General features: G+C 37.5%; 3 protein-coding genes across 8 annotated transcripts; 2 read left to right on the forward strand and 1 right to left on the reverse strand.

Annotated features, from left to right (window-relative positions):
- The first annotated feature begins 20 nt into the window (after positions 1-20).
- LOC127438177 (U6 snRNA-associated Sm-like protein LSm7) lies at positions 21-1,739 on the forward strand. The gene is made up of 4 exons (XM_051693537.1): positions 21-84; positions 332-422; positions 694-765; positions 1,297-1,739. The coding sequence occupies exons 1-4, from the start codon at positions 79-81 to the stop codon at positions 1,437-1,439; spliced, it is 312 nt and encodes a 103-aa protein (XP_051549497.1). The 5' UTR covers positions 21-78; the 3' UTR covers positions 1,440-1,739.
- Positions 1,740-3,789: 2,050 nt separating this feature from the next.
- Positions 3,790-16,914, forward strand: LOC127438175 (transmembrane protease serine 9-like). Of its 6 annotated transcripts, XM_051693531.1 has the most exons (14): positions 3,790-4,589; positions 5,106-5,224; positions 6,730-6,797; positions 7,042-7,217; positions 7,508-7,549; positions 7,650-7,763; positions 8,476-8,641; positions 8,734-9,008; positions 9,807-9,949; positions 10,043-10,427; positions 11,231-11,399; positions 11,942-12,207; positions 12,460-12,596; positions 13,529-13,865. In XM_051693531.1, the coding sequence occupies exons 1-14, from the start codon at positions 4,460-4,462 to the stop codon at positions 13,568-13,570; spliced, it is 2,232 nt and encodes a 743-aa protein (XP_051549491.1). In that variant the 5' UTR covers positions 3,790-4,459; the 3' UTR covers positions 13,571-13,865. The 6 variants fall into 6 exon arrangements, 2 of the variants coding, with proteins under 2 accessions (XP_051549491.1, XP_051549492.1); XR_007896667.1 differs by lacking the exon at positions 11,942-12,207 and having other exon boundaries at positions 13,731-13,876; XR_007896666.1 differs by lacking the exon at positions 11,942-12,207.
- A 135-nt stretch (positions 16,915-17,049) lies between these two features.
- On the reverse strand, positions 17,050-19,646 carry LOC127438178 (mitochondrial import inner membrane translocase subunit Tim13). The gene is made up of 3 exons (XM_051693538.1): positions 19,434-19,646; positions 18,042-18,110; positions 17,050-17,945 (listed from the first exon to the last, which is right to left on the reverse strand). Exons 1-3 carry the CDS (start codon positions 19,551-19,553, stop codon positions 17,847-17,849), a joined length of 288 nt encoding a protein of 95 aa, XP_051549498.1. The 5' UTR covers positions 19,554-19,646; the 3' UTR covers positions 17,050-17,846.
- Between the last annotated feature and the right edge of the window lie 2,220 nt (positions 19,647-21,866).

The raw sequence follows: 21,866 nt of genomic DNA on the forward strand, positions 1-21,866 counted from the left end.
TAAAAGGCGTGCTGTGGTTGGTCGAGAGGTAGACGGCAACGTTAAACAGGAAGTGGGCGGGTTAAAGCGGCTTCGAGAATGGCGGTGAGTAGCATAAACGTTTTCGTACCGTTCGCTTAATAAACGCATTTATGAACACGTGGCTTTGATAAACATGTAAACAAAGTAATGTGCTGCGTACATTAAGCATTTTATATTTGTACAGTCCAGAGTTCGCTAGTTATTGTGGTTTTGCTGTATTGTGCATTAGTGGGCCAAGCAACACAATAATAGACTGGTCTGATATATATATATATATATATATAATATAACATGTGACTTTAATTGGCAGGATAAAGAGAAGAAAAAGAAGGAAAGTATATTTGATTTGTCGAAATACATCGACAAACATATCAGAGTAAAGTTCCAAGGAGGTCGTGAAGGTGAGAGAGAGTTAACATTATAAGATAAAAAAAAATGTTGTTATTATTATTATTATTATTATTATTGAATTATAAAAGGTCATAACTAAATTTCTCTTTAGTATCAAGCTGTTCTTTTTCTGATGCAAGACTAGAGTTTTAATTATAATTAACACATTATATTTGAAAACAAATCAACATAATTGAACATTTACCTCATGTAGATGAAAGTAAAATAATTTCGTATTTGTCAAATTTAATCTAATCTATCCATTTAATTTTTGTTTCTCAGCTAGTGGTGTTTTAAAAGGCTTTGACCCACTGTTAAATCTTGTGTTGGATGGCACCATTGAATACATGCGAGGTAAGCGTTAATAATTGGTCATTTGGGGGCGTGTGTAGCTCAGCGAGTTTTGACGCTGACTAACACCCCTGGAGTCACGAGTTCGAATCCAGGACATGCCGAGTGACTCCAGCCAGGTCTCCTAATCAACAAATTGGCCCGGTTGCTAGGGAGGGTAGAGTCACATGGGGTAACCTCATTGTGGTTGCGATTAGTGGTTCTCGCTCTCAATGGGGCGCGTGGTCAATTGTGCGTGGATCGCGGAGAGTAGCATGAGCCTCCACATGCTGTGGGTCTCCGTGGTGTCATGCACAATGAGCCACGTGATAAGATGTGCAGATTGACGGTCTCAGAAGCGGAGGCAACTGAGACTTGTCCTCCACCACCCGGATTGAGGTGAGTAACCGCGCCACCACGAGGACCTACTAAGTAGTGGGAATTGGGCATTCCAAATTGGGAGAAAAGGGGATAAAAAATAAATAATCAATCATTTGTCCTTTACATGAGCATTTTTTTATTTCTAAGCTTCCTGATCACATCCTTTTCATGCAGACCCTGATGACCAGTATAAGTTGACAGAAGACACCAGGCAGCTTGGTCTGGTTGTGTGTCGAGGGACGTCTGTTGTGCTTATCTGTCCACAGGATGGGATGGAAGCCATTCCAAACCCATTCATTCAACAGCAGGATGGATAAAATACACATGAATGCACAAAAACACCCCAAAACAAACAGACACAATGTTGTTTTCCTGCATTGTGTAGATGTTATTTTGTTAGGTCTGAAATAATGGATAGTGATGTCACACTGATTACATTTTTTTTACATTTTGTATTTAGACTCGGGATTAATGTTTTTGTTAGTATTGTTTCTGCGATTTATGTGTATGTAGATTATGGTGAAATATGTGACATGTTTACTGTATATGAAAATGGGCACATACTGTTCCCCTGGTTCTGAAGTTAATTTGGACATTAATAAACATCTGGGATTTCATCATTTCTAATTTATGCAAAAACAAAGTTTATGACCGGGTGGATCCCACTGGCTTGCTTTTGTTTTACCTTTTAAGAAAGCTTTTGTAGACACACAAACTGTTAAGACATTAACAGCATTATATATTCTTAATGCAAACTGTACACAAAAATAATACTTGTTCAACTGTAAAGACTCAATTCTGGGATGCTTCTTTATTTTGGGGAATGTTTTTTCTACATTTATCAAGTTGTATAATAGCTTAAAAAGGATTGGGTTTACATTAGAGGTCCACCGATTGTTGATTTTGCCGATACCGATAACCAAGGTGATGGAAAATACCGATAACTGATAAATTGTCTGATAGTTAACTTTTTTTAGTCTTGCCTAAAGACATTGAGGCTACAAAAGTCCAAAATTAATAAAATCCCAAAAGCAGTTTAGTGTGCAACCAAAGTCTCATTAATAACCAGAAAAATTACGATTTGGTACATAACGCCAGACTTTTAACTATAAACAAGCCTGAAATACACCAGGGACTTGGCTCCATTATAATGTTAGTAATTACCAAATGAAGCTTTTTATAGTTTATATATCCACCAGATGAAGAGTTTTGTATATACAGTATAAATATATATGTATATATATATATATGATATATACAAGATGAGGTTTATTGACATCGGCAAATATCGGTAGAGATTTTTGCCAATAACCGATTGTTCCAAAAAGCAACTATCGGTACCAATTAATCAGTAAAACCGATATATCGGTCTACCTCTAATTTAAATATCAGTTTTTGTCTAATAATTATTTGTTAATTGGAAAAGTCCAAGTCTAGTTTTTCTAGTAACAGTGACTAGAACTTGTTTTTTGTGAGTGCAATCTCTATAAAATAGAGTAACACATTACAACAAGGTTCCATTTGTTAACATAAGTCAACATGAACTAACAATGAGCAATACTTTTATAGTTATTAATCTTGGTTAATGTAAATTTAAACATTTAGCAATACACTTTTTTTCTCCCCAATCTGGAATTTCCAATGTGCTCTAAGTCCTCATGGTGGCATAGTGTTTCGCCTCAGTCCAGGTGGCGGTGGACAAGTCTCAGTTGCCTCCACGTCTGAGAAAGTCAATCTGCGCGTCTTATCACATGGCTTGTTGAGCGCGTTACCGTGGAGGTGTAGTGCATGTGGAGGCCCACGTTATTCTCCACGGCATCCATGCACAACTCACCACGCGCCCCCCCGCCCCCATTGAGAGCGAGAAACACACATTATAGCGACCACAGGAGGTTACTTCATGTGACTTTACCCTCCCTAGCAAGTGGGTCAATTTGGTTGCTTAGGAGACCTGGATGGTGTCACTCAGCCCACCCTGGATTCGAACTCACGACTCCAGGGGTGATAGTTAGCTCTTTACTCGCTGAGCTACCCAGATCCCCTGACTATACTTTGTGATCAGCTGAATGCCACTTTGGTGAATTAAAGTACCAATTTCTTTAAGAAACAGCAAAATCTGTACATTATTCCAAACTTTTGGCCGCCATTGTATACCAAAAACATTTTTGCTGTTTTTTTCTAATCATTCAAACTTCTTTATAGAACTTTGTGAGTCTTTGCTGATTTAACAAAGTGCTTTAATGATTGTCGAAAGTCCTTAAGTCCGATCATTTTTGCGGATTCTGTCGAAGGAGGGGGAAAAAATAGTTTATTTAGACGCTGCAACATTGACCAATCAAAGATGAGATCATACACTCACCTGCGTAAAGCCACGCCCACAAGAGAGATGAACGCATAACAGCGTTGCGTTCTGTACAGTTAACAACCACATCGCGTGTTTCTACGGACATCAGTTTATTCATCAGATGCCTTATTGACCAAATTAGGTCTGAAACGGTGAGTAACCATCTCTTTTTAGACTAGTTAACTAGTTATTCGTCCTAAAATGAGAATATGTTGTTGTAGTACTTTGTGTAAATTCTACAGAATAGTATTTGAATTCTTTGGTAACATAAAATATTTAAGTTTTATTTATTTAATTAAACCATTTTTTTTTTAATTATTATTTTTGTTTTATTATTTAAATTTAAAAGATTAAATGTATTTTATTTTGTTATATTTATGTTGTATTTGGAATACATTGCACTGTTTGCCAAAATGTTGCATACTATTGCACTGCATGACATTTATTTTATTGGAAAAGAGTAATTATATTCGCCCTGTTTTTTTTTTGTTTTTTTAAAATTATTATTATTTTTTTTTTTTTAATGCATGCCAGAACTGTTGCATTGCATGCAAGGAGACAATATTTTTGCAATCCAAGTTTTAATTGGCATATAAGTAAACTCCCAGTTTAGTGATTTTTGGCATGTCAGTATGAGAGAGTTGTTGTGGCATTTACAAGCCTGCAATAATGTGTAGCTATATCCATACCATCTGAAACAGAAGGCTTCATATTTCTGTGATATAACATTTCTGAATTGACAGAGGTTTGTTTTGGCTTCTTGGAACCACTCCTTGTATTGTTTAATTCTATGGCTAGTGAAATAATACTTTGGCATCCCACGAGGTGATTTTCACTCAGTTCCCATAGGACGAAAAAACCAAACCCTTAGTGATTATGGAGGTGTTGTTAGGAGATGAACAGTTTTACTGTCTGTAACTTATAGCACCATGTCTTCTTGTGTTTTAGGGTTTGGATGTTCAGGTTGTGTTGCAGGTTTTTGTCTAGATTGAAATGGAGGAGGATTTGAATAAGTGGCCTGAGGAGGACCCAAAGCCAGCTCACTTCTCCTCGTGCAAATGTTTCACATTAGCTGCTATACTGATTTTGCTCATCATTGGAGCTTCTGTAGGTTTCATGACGGGTAAACCACAAACTGTTTACCTGTAAGGTCCAATGAATTCAGAATTGGAATATTGTGGCTTTTTGTCCATGTCTATTAGCATACAGACCATCAATATGCTAGGAGTGTAATCCTAAAAGTCGACAAAATAAAATTCGGAAAAATGGACAAAAAAAAGTTGGGGGGACCAAATGTAATATTTTAAATATCAACCACTGAGAAACTCACAATCAGTTCAACACTAAATATTGAGGGATATTAGCTGTGATGGGGGGACAAGTCCTATTTGTGCTGCCCCAACATCCTGTTTCCAAATGAAATCAGCTGTTGGACAGAACATAAACACATACAGAAAACTGCACTAAAAAAGCAATTTCATGGGGTCTTAAATATTTTCAATAAGCAATTTTTTTCACTTGTAAACATTGAAAGTAAACTCGTATTTTAATCTCTGATATTGTATCAAACGAACTTCCAAATGTGGGCTCACTGATTTTTAATATCAACTTGAATCGAACGTAAACCCTGTTTTTTTAGTACAAGAGGAACATTATTTCATGGAGACTGTGGAATTACAAGGGCTCAGTTATGATACAGACCTGCAAGATAAAACATCAGGATTCTCTGTAGTTCTATCTGCAACTCTGAAAGCAAAGGTATGAGCTGAGCAGAGGCCGTGAATGTTAATGGTGAAGTGTGTAATTTTTGTGATGTTTTCTTAATACTTTCTCGTATCCCAGCTTAATATGCAGAGACAACTATAAGTGAGCCATTCATAAGTTGATTGCACCCAAAACGAGTAAACGCTGTGGGTCTGTGACGCTCACAAAACCCAACAGCAACATTGGTTTAAAGGTGCTGTAAGTGATTTTAGCCATTCTAGAATTTCCACAAGCTGAGCCATTGGATTAGCCATGCCCCCTCTTTTCAAAACACAGCACTCCAAAGTACCAAATGAGCTTTATTGAGGTTGACACCGAGAAGAAGCGTTTGTTAAAAACAACAACAGCAAAATAATGCCCTCAACTGACAACTGTTATGAACAACATGGCATAAAAATGGCATCAAGCCTCAATAATTTGCTGCAACTACAATAGTATGAGAATGCAAAATGTAATTGACAGGCAGAAAGTGTGAGACCCCGCAGCCCAGGGACACATTTTTGTTTACCGTTTACAGAGTCTCAGCGATTCCTGAGAAACACTGTTGATATTCAAACTGCCAAAACAAACATACCCCTCCCTTCAGTGCTCCTTTGGAAGCTCCACCCCCCAAATTCATGCATGCGAGAGAGGTTTTACGCACACCGGCTCCAGACACTCACAACTGTCCTGCTACTAAATCTAACATCACAACAACAGCATATATGTGTTCTGTGAAACATAGCAAAATTTACGTTACCCACCTATCGAAAAGAAAAAGAGCAACTTCTGCCTCCGTCTTCAAGCTTTTTACCTCTCAGAGGTCTCTCCACCGCTGAAAAGCCTCACCGATGTTGACGTGGCTCCTAGCCCTCGACTTATCATTTAGTTTATATTCGTCTGACCTTTTCTCTTGGTCTGTTTCTCAGCCATTTGTCCTGCTTGGAGTTTAGAAAGTTCGCATCAGCCAGATTAGCCGTCGCTCTTCTAATTAATTTTCCTCTCGCTCTGCCACCACCCCCCATCCTGTGCACTTGCAAGAACCACCCACTGTTGCTGATTGGCTGGAGTAGTGTTGTGTGGATTGGTCCAATCCACTTTGTTTTTGTCCCATTTACAGTGCCAGGGCTGTGTACAGATACTAGATTTTTTTTTTCAGCCCACCCACAGAACGGACAGCTAACAGACTGTGAGGAGATATTTGCAGAATTTGACAAAAAGTGCATTGGATTAGAATTACTGAGTGCACATTTAATATCTTTCAGGGAGTAGGAAAATTAACTAATGGTGCGAGTTCGGGATGGGACTGTTACCATCTGTTTGTCCAATCAATGGCTGACAAATTTCCCTCTGGAAACCACTTGGAAAACAATGCAAATCTGTTTAAGAAATTCCACACTTGACCTTTAAAACACCTCAGGCCTACACCACAAATGTTGAAATAATGAATGCAGAATTTCTTTGTGTCATTTTGTGTGATAAACAAACTAATGCATCATGTTGGTTTTACTAATTCACAGATAAAGAATATCTTTAGCGCCTCTTCAGTGGGAAATCATTTTACAGACTGCCAGATAGTTGCGTATGGGTAGGTACATTTTGACCATGCTATATTTTTAACAATATTTAACTGTACAAAATATTGAGGCTTGGTGGTGAGAATTGTCTCTTTAAAATGGCAAATTGTGGACCCTCATTCTGCGGGAACTCTCATAAGAGCAAATTTGCTGCTTGTGAAGGGTTGGGTTCACAGAATGTGGCTTACCATCTAGCTACGACATTGTCTTTGAATACATTTTGGTCTAAAATATAGAGTTTGTAATATCTTTCAGGAACATCAATGGAAATGTGATGACCACTTTTCGTTTGGTCTTTCGGATCGCTCATGCCCAGGGTTACACGGAGAGCTTCATTCAAGATCTTCTCCGCTCTGGATTGAAGGTCATGCTGAATGGAAAACCCATCCCTGTTCCAGAATATGGAGAGATCAATGGCATCGTCCTTCTTGGTACAATGGTCATTTGTAGCAGTTCATCACATTTGCAAATGTCTTTTATGTCCTACCCTGCTGAAAAAAAAAAACCTTGGTTTGTGCTGGTCTCCAAGCAAGGCTAAACTTGTGTTCAGATGTTCTAGATGGCCTCCAAACTTGACCAGCTGACAAGTGCCCAAAATCCCTCTAAAGCCATCAAAATAGACCAGTCTTACCAGCTTCCCCAGGCTAAGTCTTTTTTTCTTTTTTTTTTTTTTTTAGCAGTTAAGTTTAATTTTGACCATTTTTTTGTTTTGTTATTCCAGGGGCAAGTGGAAAGTCATTCTATGAGATTGGGAATGACATAAGTAAGACGGAATGTGACAATAATATATAATCGTCAATCAAATCTGTACATGCTTTGATGTTAGATCTGGATGCTTAGATATTTTTTGTCATTTACTGCAGGTAAATGTCCTGAGAACACATTCACTTGTAACAATGGCGAGTGTATCATAAAGCCAAACCCAGAGTGTGACTTTATATCCGACTGTGTAGATGGTTGTGATGAAGCTTTTTGCTGTAAGTTTCACCATCTTGCTATACTGAGCTATTATGCTAACACTGTAGCTAGCTGCTATTTTCCTTTTTTTTTTGTTTTTTTTTGTAAAAAGTTTATTTTGAAATTCAAGCACATACCTTGGTCTAAAGCAATGCATAAAAACTGATAATTATTACTTCATGTGATGCTTCCATAATAGTAATAAAATATTTGAAAGGTTTTGAGAGAGGAACACATATTTTTTGTGGTGCCAAAGTGCCACGTCAAGCCTTCATTGTTACTAGCGCTCATATGTAGAGATTAGGAATTTGAACAAACTCCTAACCCCAATAAAACGTGCGTTGTACTGCTACAGACATGAATGATATCTCAAATCGCACAGCGATTGCTTACTTTTCTTAACAATCTGATGTATAATTTCTGCCTTGCTGATGGACAATAAAACAGATGACAAAATCCTATAAACTTACATTAGAAGATGAACCTAAGGCATATCTAGAGACCAGAATACCAAAGACACTTGGAAGTGAGCTCTTTTGACTTGGGACAATAAGTAACAACCTAGCAACCAGCCAGAACACCACTGTAACCAATTAGCAATGTACTAGCATCCACCCAGAACACCCTAGCATTATACTGGTGAGATTTGCCAGCACCACTCATATTTTGAGAAAATGCAGATTAGTTTATGTTATGACGTTCTTTGGCTAATAACCATTGTTTTTCGTATAGCCTGTGGAACACGTCCGGCCATGGGTATCCGTGTTGTAGGGGGTGACAATGCCCATCACGGTGAGCTACCCTGGCAGGTCAGTCTCAGACTACATGGCCGCCATACCTGCGGTGCCTCCATCGTCAACAATTGCTGGCTTGTGAGCGCCGCTCATTGTTTTGAAACGTGAGGAAGCATTTTTCGTATAATCTTCAACAATCCCACCCTCAGCGCCAATTCTCTATGTCTACTGAATATGTCTTCCTTATATGTCAAAGAGAGAAAAACCCCAAAGATTGGACAGCTTTGATAGGAGCCAATCTGGTCAGTGGAGAGGAAGGGGAGGCCACCATGCTAAACATCAAGTCCTTGACCGTCTCTCCAGACTATAATCCCATGACGACGGACAGTGATGTGACTGTTCTGGAGTTGGAAAAGCCCTTGAAGTTCAGCCCTTATGTTCAGCCAGTCTGTATCCCATCATCCTCTCACTTTTTCAGTCCTGGACAGAACTGCATCGTCTCTGGTTGGGGAGCTCTCACTCAGTACACAAGTGAGTATGTTTGGTGGGGTGGAAAACTTCAGAATATTCGTTTAATTTTCCATGGATCTCGAGAAAACTGTAAAAATTATTGTCAAGTAAAGTTAAGCAGTAAACGTTGTAATTTGTCACTATTACAGTTGCTCATATTTTGGGTTGGGTATCTGAACAAACCCCTAAAGAAAATCATCTTTCTTTCCTGAGCTATTATGCTAATGCTAGTTATAGTTATTATGCTATACTGCTAGTTTGCTTTTTGTAAGATGTTTTATTTTGGTCTAACACAATGGATATATTCAATTGCTATTGTTGACATCACACCTTCATGAGATGAATCCGTAATAGTATCAAATTTATTTAGAGTTTCTAACTTTTATAAAAGTACAGTGGAACGCTACTTGAAGTCAAACATCCAATTTGGAAACTTGATCAGAAACTGGCTTAGCAACATGATAAAAAAAACACCCAGAACACCCTTGCAACCATACACAGTACTGTAGCAACACTCTGGCAACCAACCTGAATACCGTAGCATTGTGTTGTTCAGTTTTGCATGCTCAAACAGCACTCACATTGTCAGCAATCACAACTTTTTAAAATCTAGATGTAACGTTTAAAATATGCAACCCTGACACTGTAAAAGAAAGTATTGCCAAAGATCTTATAGATCTATTTGAGTTTGCTTTAGCTTGGTAAAAGAATGTGTACATTTAGTTCACCTTTAAACCTACATAGATGTTATAATTCTAAAAATGTTGAGTCATGTAATCATTGCCTGACTTATGACAACAGTTCTTTGTATCTGAGCAGGTGAGGTGCCTTCTACATTACAGAAGGCAATAGTGCAGATCATTGATTCAAAAGTCTGCAACAAGTCATCTGTTTACAGAGGGGCAATCACACAAAACATGATGTGCGCTGGTTTTCTTCAAGGGAAGGTGGACTCCTGTCAGGTAAGGGCTATAAATGCTTGAGCAATTTGTAAATATTACCATATAAAGTTAATTGTGTCGATTAATTTTTACACTGTGTTTTTTGGCCTTCAGGGAGACTCTGGGGGCCCTTTGGTATGTGAGGTGGCCCCTGGACGCTTTTTCCTAGCGGGTGTGGTGAGATGGGGAGTAGGATGCGCACAGATCAACAAACCTGGGGTTTATTCCCGAGTCACCAAACTCCGCAACTGGATCCTGAGCTACACTGATTCCACAACGGTTCAAGTCGCTCCCACTTTCCCTAGTGTCACAACTACTGCAGTTCACCTTGATAAAGCAATGAAACCATCCTCCAACCTAGCCGATAATGAATATAACCATGCGCCTGCAAACTGCAGTGGTAATTATAACTGTGGTGAAGGCGTGTGTATAAGCAAGATAAACCCAGAGTGCGACAGAATCGTTGACTGCTCCAATGAGGCAGATGAGAAAAACTGTGGTAAATAGCAATTTGCTTCAAACTATATCAATATGTATTATGGATTCAAACAATTTGTTGTAAGTTTCGCCAAAGATGTTTTCCAAAACAGTTTGTACGCTAAGGCACGAAACATACTCTAAGCAATTTCATAAACGCTGAAGTTTGATTTAATTTGTCTTTGGGATCCGAAATGCATCACAGCGCAGTTCATAACTCAGTTCTCCTTCAGATCGACTACTGTCATGGCAGTATGAAAAAAAAACATTTTTAGAAAACTTCAGTTGTACAAATATTCTAGTAGTAGCTACTTGAATAATGGCACAGACATTTGAAGGTAACTCTATTACACTACCTGAGTACTGGGGTTTGTTACCACCAAAGTAACTCAAGAATGCATGTTGTACAGTGGGACAACATGCTTGCCAAGCATTCGCAACGGCGTTTGCATACATAGAGTATGGTTTTGCTGTAAAGTCTGTATTTAGTGTGGGAACTGTTTTGAAAATTGACGATTTTTAATCGTTGCAGGGAAGTCCATTTCCTTGGCCTGTACCCAAATTAAAGAAGTGTGGTGAACTAGTAGGATTGCCAACTGCCCCGTTTTAGCCAGGACGTCCCATAATTTGGCCGAAATATGACATCCCGTATCCCGTATTTAGTGTATGGAGAAACGTCCCTTATTTAAGCACTCAAAATGCTCAAGCTTCCTGTATTTGAGTGGTGAAAAGTTGGCAACCCTATGAACTAGCTAGTATTGAACTACCAAGCAATGAACTGGCTTGTGGAAACAAGAATATCAGGGTCAGGTTCTTTCTTTGTAGACTGTGGGCACCGTCCAGCCGTGGGCCAGGTGAGGATCATTGGCGGCAACACAGCTCGAAGAGGTGAATGGCCTTGGGTGGGTAGTCTGCAGTACCAGCGTGTTCACGGATGTGGAGCTACGCTGATCCACTGCAAGTGGCTCCTAACTGCAGCTCATTGCTTCAGAGGGTAATATACAATTGACGCATGAACCACAACTGTTTTCGTTTTCCGGTCTTCAGTGTTTTCGCTCTCATCTGCGGATGTTCTTAGCATATTAAGTTGGTAAAAATTCACAAAAAACCTGTGGCTCCATAGTGCTGATAGTTCAGAGATGCGGTGACCGTTTTTAACAGTGCCTCACCCATAAAAGTTTAAGGAGTGGGTGGAAGACGTGAAGCGATTGCCCAAGGTTAGTTGCATTGATATCATGAACTTCGAGTTCTGCAAAAATTGAGCTTGAGCTAATTTTTTACTCCAACTAACACTTAAAATGGTTGTTCTCCTCTGCCTGGATCACACGTATCGGTTGTTTTTACACTGCCAGTACACAGTCCAGTGGCAATTAGAATTATCATGACGGCACACAGTGGTTAGTCAGGAAAACTGTGGATATTATTTGATTATGTCTTGTGTTATGTACACTTGGACAGACGGATGAAGACTGTAGCTTAACTACAGTAGCTGAAACTGCGCTTGTAAACGTACCAAATGTTTTTGTTACGTAATAGTGAGCTGAACCCTGCTGGCTGGACGGTAAGTCTCGGCTCAGTCATTTGGTCTGTTGTGGGTGCCCTGGTGATTCCAGTGCAAAGGATCATCCCTCACCCTGCTTTCAATAGCACCAACATGGACTTTGACGTGGCCCTGGTAGAGCTTTCCATCCCATCCCCCAAGTCCTACACCATCCAGACTGCTTGTTTGCCTTCTCCCTCTTATACCTTCATGAAAAGCATGGAGTGCTACATCGTGGGATGGGGCGCAGTTAGGGAAGATGGTGAGTTTGAGGTTTGTCTTGAACACAAAGTTCCAGTCATAACAGTGTGACTGTAGACCATTGCAAATATGGAAAGGGGGAAGAGCTGAATTTTGGTTCGGACAAATATACCAAGTGTGAAAACACAGCAGAAAATATTTATTGTGAGTTTCTTTTTTGACAAAACTACATTTTGATTAAAAAATAAATATTTCATAGTATAGACTATTTGCTTGACATGGTCCATTATGACAATGTCTTAATTCTTATTAGGTATGAGAACCAGTTTGCTACAGAAAGCGCAGGCTAGCGTCATTGATCAGTTGGACTGCCAGCAAGCTTATGGTACTGAACTTACCGACAACATGATGTGTGCTGCCTCTATGCAGGGGGATATGGACACATGTATGGTAAGTACCTGGTCAGAAGATCAAATCAAGTTGTGCAGAAAATTCATTTTAGAATACCGAGACTGAATTCCTGTTTTGATGCCAGACGTTTGGGCTAATCGGTTGAAGGTGGTATTAGGGGATGGGACATTTTCATTCTAGACAGCATTTGATTGATCTGTGTAGTGCAAGAGTCGTCATCAATATTTTTGGTCCGTATTCCCGCAAGAGACTGTAAATTTGAAATGTGTATATCTGCTAAAAGTTACTTTTGCCAGCCTTTAGGAGTATGCTAGGATATACACTCACTGAGCAATTAATTAGAAACACTGTTGTCCTAATAAAGTGCCTGACGGGGTCTTCTGCTGTTGTAGCCCATCCGCCTCAAGGTTCGACATGTTGTGCATTATGAGATGCTATTCTGCTCACTACAATTGTACAGAGTGGTTATCTGAGTTACCGTAGCCTTTCTGTCAGCTCGAAACAGTCTGGCCATTCTCCGTTGACCTCTCATGAACAAGGTGTTTCCGTCCGCAGAACTGCCGCTCACTGGATGCTTTTGACACCAATTTGAGAACTCTAGAGACTGTTGTGCTTGAAAATAAGGAGATCAGCAGTAACAGAAATACTCAAACGAGTCCATCTGGCACCAACAATCATGCCACGGTCGAAATCACTGAGATCACATTTTTTTCCCCATTCTGATGGTTGATGTGAACATTAACTGAAGCTCCTGACCCGTATCTGCATGATTTTATGCACTGCTGCCACACGTTTGGCTTAAGTAGGTGTACAGTTGTTCCTAATAAAGTGCTCAGTGAGTGTAGATGGCTTCAAAGCTTACAGACATGGACTAAAAGCCATAAAGCAAAAACGCCCAATTTTTATTTCATGGGTTGTTCAATACGAACTCTAAAAACAAAATCCACAGTTGCACATTCTCCTTGTTGTAGGTGAAATCTGAATCACTTACAGTGAAGCACTGCTGCACTTAACCAATGCTATAATGGTATTTGTATTTTTTTTTACCTTAAAACAGACACAGTGCTTGCTTCTTAAGCCGATTACATAACCCAGCCTAATGTAACTCAACCATATCCTTGAGTTTTCTGTGGACTTCTTTAAATGTCATACCTTTTCTGCTGGGAGATTCAGGGGGTCCTCTGGTGTGCCGTGAACTCCAAGGCCAGTGGTTCCTGGTTGGGGTCATGGCTGCAGTAAAATTGGCTTCATCGGAGTTTACATGCAGGTTACGGCTATTAGAGAATGGATATCTATATACCTCCCTTTTTAAACATAATGAACATATCTGGAATTGCCGTCAACCATCTTTCTCAAAAGTGATGTGCAGTCGTGTTTCACAACCGCAGTGGATCCATCAAATTTGGAGCTGCTGCTTCTCTGCTGATGTTCATACTGTACTGTGACATATTTATTTTTGGTATTTATTTACAATGCATTCTGATGTATGATACATTAAAACCCTTGATGTGGTACAGTGGTCGAGACCATTGGTGGAAAGAGTTTTTTTTACTTAAGTAAAAGTACTGCTACTGAAGAAATAATTCACTTGAGTACAAGTACTGAAATATTATGACAAGTAAGAGTAAATAAGTAGTTTGCCGGAAAACTTAAACGTAATTACGTTACAAGTTACTTTATGAATATTATATATAGTATATACGCTTCCATTTTTTAGAACACAAAGACATTTATGTTCTTGAAAGAAAACTGATGCTTCCTTTCACCAAGGATGCATAAAATTGATAAAAAAATAAACTGTCAAAATCATTAATAGCTAATTATTACGGTTTGAAATAATTGTTTCAAGTGGTATTTATTCAGTTGTTTTCTTTACCCGTGATGGCATTGTAAAGTGCTAATTTTCTTATTATTAAAACAATTGAAAATGGTTGTGCTACCATGCGGAAATCACAATACAGTGGGTTTTTTCCCCCATTTACTGAGGTATTGAGTTCTTATAAGTTGCTTTACACTTGCAAGTCAAATTTTGGTTTTAAAAATAGGGAAAAAGAAACATTTCTCCTGAAATTCTATTTTCTCCTAAAGTCTGTTGATTTAGAGAGATGAAGACTATTCCATGCATTACTGTTTTGAAAAAAAGAATCTCTAACCAGGATAGAGAGGGAAGTGGACGGCCAGATGCACAACAAAAAGACCAGTAAATCACAGTCTCTAGTTTGAGAAACAGACTCCTCACAGGTCCTAAATTAGCAGCTTCTAAATGCCAAAGACCTGCATTGCTGCAAGAGCATTCTTGGACAAACAGGCAATGTTAAGAAAACAACATTTATTTAAGTAGAAATAGCCATTTGTAACGTTCTAAATGTCTCTAAATCGTCACTAAACTACATAATGTGCATTGTGACTGAAACACATGCCTATATCAGGTTTATTCTCATTCACGTATGTCCAAGTATTTTGGCTATTAAGTTAACATACTGTATAAAACTAATATAATGCAATATCATAGAGGAGGAAATTTATCCTATATGATATTGCAGCAATTATCCAGATGAATAAAATATGCCAACTGAATAAAATAAGGCAGAAATAAACATTTCACACAGTGTTTAGTGAGAGATATGATTGATTCAACAACAGATTGGTTGTTCTGTACAGGGTCGTAGATTTCGGGGGGGATGGGGGTTGTTAACCCCCCAATAATCAAAACAAGCAATTACAATGATCAGTGGTTAAACGCGTTCAGACGGTTCCCTCGTACCTTAATGAATGACTGCTTTCCAGAATAAAATGAAATATGCAGAAAATCACAGTTTTACAGTTCTTGTATAGTGACAGGGCAGAAAGTCTTGAATAAGCTAGAGGAGAGAGGACAGCGGTGGCAGTTTATGCAAGCTGTTGTGCCCTGCGGGCTTCCGTCGTGCCGCACACAGCACGTTTTAGTTTATAAACAGATTTAGCGCTTATAACTTCTACCTGAAAATTCAGAAATATTATGTATTTTTTGTACTTTGCAATTGTGGTGAAAAATAACTGTAGCGAAGTTGAATATTTCATTTTTAATCAACTTAAGTACTATTATTTATTTATACTTAAAGTAGAAACATCTGAAAAATGTACTCAAGTACTTTAACGAAAGTAGTTGTAATTTGTTACTTTCCACCTCTAGTCGAGACAAACCGTAACCAGGCCCATACTGAATCACTGACTTTATTAGCAATTTCTAATACAGGAACAAGGTATTTGTAGAACTTTGTGAAAGATGGGCATTCGAGTTCTGCAGAAATCTACAGTTACAGATTCCATGTGGGCCTAAGAGTAACCCATATTGCTAAAAAATATACAGAAATCATCAAGTTAAGCTTGCTTTCCTACAGAGATTACATAAGCAAGGAACTAAAATATGGCGACATTTGTTTGTCTCTAATCAAACCAAAAGTTACCTTGACAAACTGTATGATTTCAAAAGGAAATAGGGGATCATGGACCTTAGTCAAGGTAGATGTAATGGCTGGGTCTATGGGGGGGCATTGCCCCCCCCCCCCCCCAGTTTTTCCTCATGTCCCCCAGGACAATGGCAATATGATCAACAGTCAACCTCTTGCACCATCTCAAAAGACCAAATCCTAGCAACGGCCCTGGTATACGTCATATTTTACGCAAAAATCAAAATGAGGTTGTGAGAGATAAATGTACCATCCATTCAATGGGTTGTACTTTCTTAAGACCATTTACATGCACGGCAATATGCTGGTTACTCCCAAAAATCAGTTTATTTAAAAAAAGCAGCGAGAAATCCTTGTTTACATGACATTTGAAATAATCACGTTATTCTCTGCTTTTGACGTCAAACCGTGAAGAGGCATGCGCATGTAACCAGTCCTGCTCGACCTGCTTAGAGCGGGATTCGAACCGGCGTCTCCGGCATGGGAGGTGGGCGCGCTAACAAGGAGGCTAAAGGCTACAGCCTCTAGCGTCTGTTGCTAGTGCGCCTCTTGAGGTCAGGGGAGTGAGGTTTACGCACTGCACAGCTACCTACCAGCTGGCTACCGTTATACGCACAACACATTCACACATTGGATACGGCGGTATGAATGCGAGGAAGGTATTTACATGCAATGCAAAATCAGCGTAATGGACAAAAATCTACCAGTGTCGATCTGTTAATTCTTACGCCATTTATGACCTTAAACCGATAAAGGCCGCTTAATACATTTACATGACCACACACATTGTTAGCTTAAGCATAATCATATAAGAACGTGAATGTAAATGCGCTCAATGTCTTAGATCGCATGAACTTTTAACCCATTCATGTACTTCTATCCCTCACAGCCTTGTTTTCAGTTGTGTTAAATTAAATATGGCATCTTACCTGACTAGGTCTATACATATTTCACTCCAGCAGATTTGACTTGTTATTTGTTAAACATGGTGGTACATTCTGCTTTTTTGTCAATGCAAGACAGACGTCAATAATAAAAATGGACAGATTTGATGGTATTTATTTGCATTCCATAATTTAAAAAATTCTGGGTAACAATTCCACAAAATCCTCTGCACAATGAGCTTATTTCTCTGACTAAGGTTTCACAAGATTTCATGAAACTGCTTTTACACCAGGATCGGTGGTTCTAAACAAACCTAGCACTGTACTAAACCGACAATGAGCCAAATGACACTCCAGGTTTGACAATTGCATTTTGTTCTTTGGGGGTAAAGAAGCACTGTTTGGCTGCTCTTGATGAAGAGGCAACAATTATTGCTCCCTTTGAAGAAGAAGAAGGTTTGTGAAACAAATGTTAAAGTGAGTCATTCCCTCTGGGAAAAAAGATCCACAACTGACAAGATGGCTTGCTATATTTTGATTGGCTGCTTGATGAATGGATAACAGCACAAGACCTTCAATTGCTAAACACAGTGAGACCTGTAAACAGGGTACAGAGTGGGTGGAGATAAAATCTGTACCCATAATCTCAATTCTGGACATAATTTTAAGCATATGCAATGCAACCACAATAATCTATCCATAACTGTCCTAACTGGAATTTGCAAATCATTCAATGACAAATGTCTTATATAATTGTTTTAACACGTTTCGAAAGATAAAATAAAAAAAATGTCCATGGCACGTACAGTCTAAATCCGATCCACCTGGTTGATTCGGTAGTGATCAGCTGTTGTTGTGAGGTCAGAAAGCCAAGTCTATACACATGTCGTGCAGACAGAGGATCTCTACCTGCGTACCCAGGTGATACAGAAGTATTACTGGCCACCATTTGCACATCAAATCCGAGCTCTTTCCCTTTGTAATCTTGAATTATATGCACGCGAGACTGTGTTCCATGCATCCATATAGCGATCCATGCACATGGCGATGCATTTCTGGGAAAACACAAGGGTTTGGGATGGGTTAGGTGGGATATTACTTCCACAAATAAACATCAATACAGGAAGTGATTACAGTTTTAACACCAATACCTGTTCAGAATTGTCCAATGTGCTTCCTGGCTTGCCGATGCACTTCTTGAAGCATTTATCAGTCATTCTCTGCAATGTAGGACTAATGCAATTTAAAATGTGCTCAATAAGACTGTCAGTATGTTATCATTTTACAGCAATATGGTAGACATGAAATACTTTTGGAAAGTTGATTTGTCCTGCACTGTGACAACCTGCTATACTTAATCCAAAACAATTTTAAACAGCATTTTGCTAATATTTTATCATTTTTGTGCAGCTTTAATGACGTCATGGGTAGAGAAGCTACGTGGAATTTTGTACTTTAAATATATATATAACATGCTTGATCAAGACATGTCAAAGAATACCATTAAAGGTGCACTCAGTTATTTTGTCTTTGTGTTATCTTGGACTTACACTGACACCTAGTGGCTTGGATGCAGCATGATTTAAAATCAATAGTTTTCAGTTTTAGATGACATTGTAGAAATGGAGTATTCACAGTCAGCCATGATTACTTTAATCAGTGAGTGAAAGTGTCAAATAACAGGATGGTTACTGAGATTAAGCGAGTAGTATTCAGCTGGTCATGTGATTCTAAAATGGCCGCCCCCATGTGCGGACCCTCTCCATATAGAATAAAACAGCTTTTATAAGGTTACTCATATGACTGGAGTCTTCATGATTTCATACATATATTGCACAATTACAATTCATGTTTTTAGGAGTTAAACGTTTTTAATGAGGAATAAATTACTGAGTGCACCTTTAAATTACTATGTAGTCCACGATTCTGCGTTATTAACATGATGCAAATGAAAAAAACATTGTAAAACATTGTAAAACAGTGGTACTTTGTTATATGGTATTGAGTGATTACCATATTCACATACAAAGAATTACATGGAATTACTATGCTACATGTCCAAAATATATAATGGTATTTCCATAGCACTTTTTTTTTTATTTATTTTTTTTTAAGAGTACTCCCTATTTTCAGAAATGTAAGATAGCAAACTTAGTATACAAAACATGCCTCTCAAATGCAGACGTATACATTTAAAAAGCACACTGAAATTAATCTATACACTTTATTAAAACGCAATTTAACGTCTTATTCCCTTGCATATGTATATAACAGATTTATTTGTATTTGAACATACGTCATTAATATTATATATATATATATATATATATATATATATATATATATATATATATATATATGTATATATATTTGTCTTATAGTGTATTTCTATATATACTTATATTTTCTATTCACTTTATTTTTATTCTATTTTTTTATTTTTATTACTATCTCTGGAGGCTTCTGTCAACAAGACAAATTCCTTGTAGGCGTAAGCATGCTTGGCAATAAAGCTCATTCTGATTCTGATTAAAGTCACAAACCTGCAGCAGTTCTTGAGCGTTTGCAACAGCAATCTGAACTTTGACTTGCTCCATTATAGTGCCAGTGTCCATTTTACCAGCCGAAGAGCCTGAGGAAAAATCTGAACCGAAACTGTCCATTTTAGATATTATAAATATAATAAAACTAAGAGCGAACGATTAAAGTCTCCGCCGCTTCAGCACATGTGATCATCTGCACAATGCCCTTGAGATGACCCGGAAGCGCTGTTGAACAGATCCTGACTGTTGAATTCTGGGAAATATAGTTTTTCATCGTAACATACACACACACACACACACACACACACATATATATATATATATATATATACACAGTGTTGGGTAAGTTACAATAAAAAAGTAATTAATTACTAAGAACTAATTATATCTTCTACAGTGTAATTAGATTATTGTACTAATTACTCTGTCTGAAAAGTAATTGCATTACTTATTACTAATTACTTTCTAAAACCCTGATCAACCTCGACCAGATGAAAAACACAAGGATAGACATGAAACTGTTCTTTTAATTCTTTCAAATAAATCATATAAAATCAAATAAATTATTCACGAACTGGCCAAATAATTTAAGGGGGCAGCGTTAAATTAGAAAACACATATTTTAACATTAGGCGTTAAATTTAGATTTTAAATTTACTATTGTTTTATATAGAATTGTTCTAGAGTCTATACAGTATTTAACACAGTTACATCAGAAGTAACTGTAATTAAATTACTGAAAAAATTAAGAGTAATCCCTTACTTTACTTTTTCCAATGAAAAAGTAATTTAATGCATGCAATACACCCAGCACTGTATATAAACACATATAGAGCCTTACTAGTCCCCAAATATACATATATATATAATGTTTAAATCATTTTCTTACTATACTTGTATGTTAAATATATATTATATGAATTAATCTGAAATTAGATTATTCTCTGTTACCAATGTATTCTTCAGCACAGCATTTAAAGGTACACTCAGTCATTTTTTCCTCATTAAAAAAGTTTAACTCCTAAAGACATGAATTGTAATTGTGCAATATATGTATTAATTCACGAGCACTCACATTAAAATGAAGACTCCAGTCATATCAGTAACTTTATAAAAGCTGTTTTAATCGACATGGAGAGGGTCCGCACATGGGGGCGGCCATTTTAGAATCACATGAGCAGCCGAATATTACTCACTTAATCTCAGTAACCGTCCTGTTATTTGACACTTTCACTCATTGATTAAAATAATCATGGCTGACTGTGAATACTACATTTCTACAATGGCATCTAAAACTGAAAACTATTGATTTTAAATCATGCTGCATCCAAGCCACTAGGTGTCAGTGTAAGTCCAAGATAACACAAAGTAACTGAGTGCACCTTTAACACCTTTACTCTTATTAGCATTTGTCTCTTACAAAATAGTAGTCCTACCCCAGCAAACACAGAACGTTCCCCTAATGTTAGCATATGGTTCCGTTTTAGTTATTATTTGGGGACCAACTCCTAACATTCTAGTAACGTTCTTTTTAGGTTATATATTTGTAAAACCAAAACCTAACATTCCCAGAACTATACCATGGTACTGTAGTACCATGGTATATAGTGAGTGTATGATATGGTACTCTGATATATAGTAATATTCCATAATAATATGGAACATGTCCCAAACTATAGTATTACTATTTGGTAGGTCTAATAAATAAATAAATGAATAAATAAATAGTTTGGCCATAATCTCACATGTATGCCACGTTTAAGAGGGTTCTGTTCAGCAGGTGGCGCTACATTATAACAGAATATCACTTCAGCTGTTCTTCAACTCAGTATAAGAGAACAAAGAAGTAGCCTATTGTATTCTTTATATATATTTAAAGATAAATGCATGAATAAATATAGAACATGCAATTGTTAGCTACTAAATATGTTCATAAAACTAAAAGATATTTAGGCCTAAAACCATGTGTTAAAAATGATAAAGAATGTATCATGTACAGTACCACTGAAACCAGGCATTATCATTTTTATTTTTTTTGTAAAGTAAGATATAAATGGTTTAGATGACTGTGTTGTAAACAGGGCATTGGGACAGTAAAGGTTGTTTTTAAGCTATAATAACTCTTAGACATGAACGCTTGTGTTGGTGGGGGGGGTCCAACAGAAATTAACAGTCAGTACAGTGAGCGTGTTAGTTACACAAAAACTACTTTAAGAGTGACAGATAAGAAAATAATAATAATAATAATAATAATAATAATAATAATAAATAATCATGCTTGTTATATTGGAATAATTTGCTTTGGTAAGCAATGTCAGAATGACAAAAATAATACTTTAAAACAGTGAAAAAAATTCTGGTATTACTTTAAAAATTAACTACAAACATTTGCACATTAAGATTTAATAATAATAATAATAATAATAATAATAA

The sequence above is a fragment of the Myxocyprinus asiaticus genome, chromosome 49 (genome assembly GCF_019703515.2).
Source record: "Myxocyprinus asiaticus isolate MX2 ecotype Aquarium Trade chromosome 49, UBuf_Myxa_2, whole genome shotgun sequence".
Classification (NCBI taxonomy): Eukaryota; Metazoa; Chordata; class Actinopteri; order Cypriniformes; family Catostomidae; genus Myxocyprinus; species Myxocyprinus asiaticus.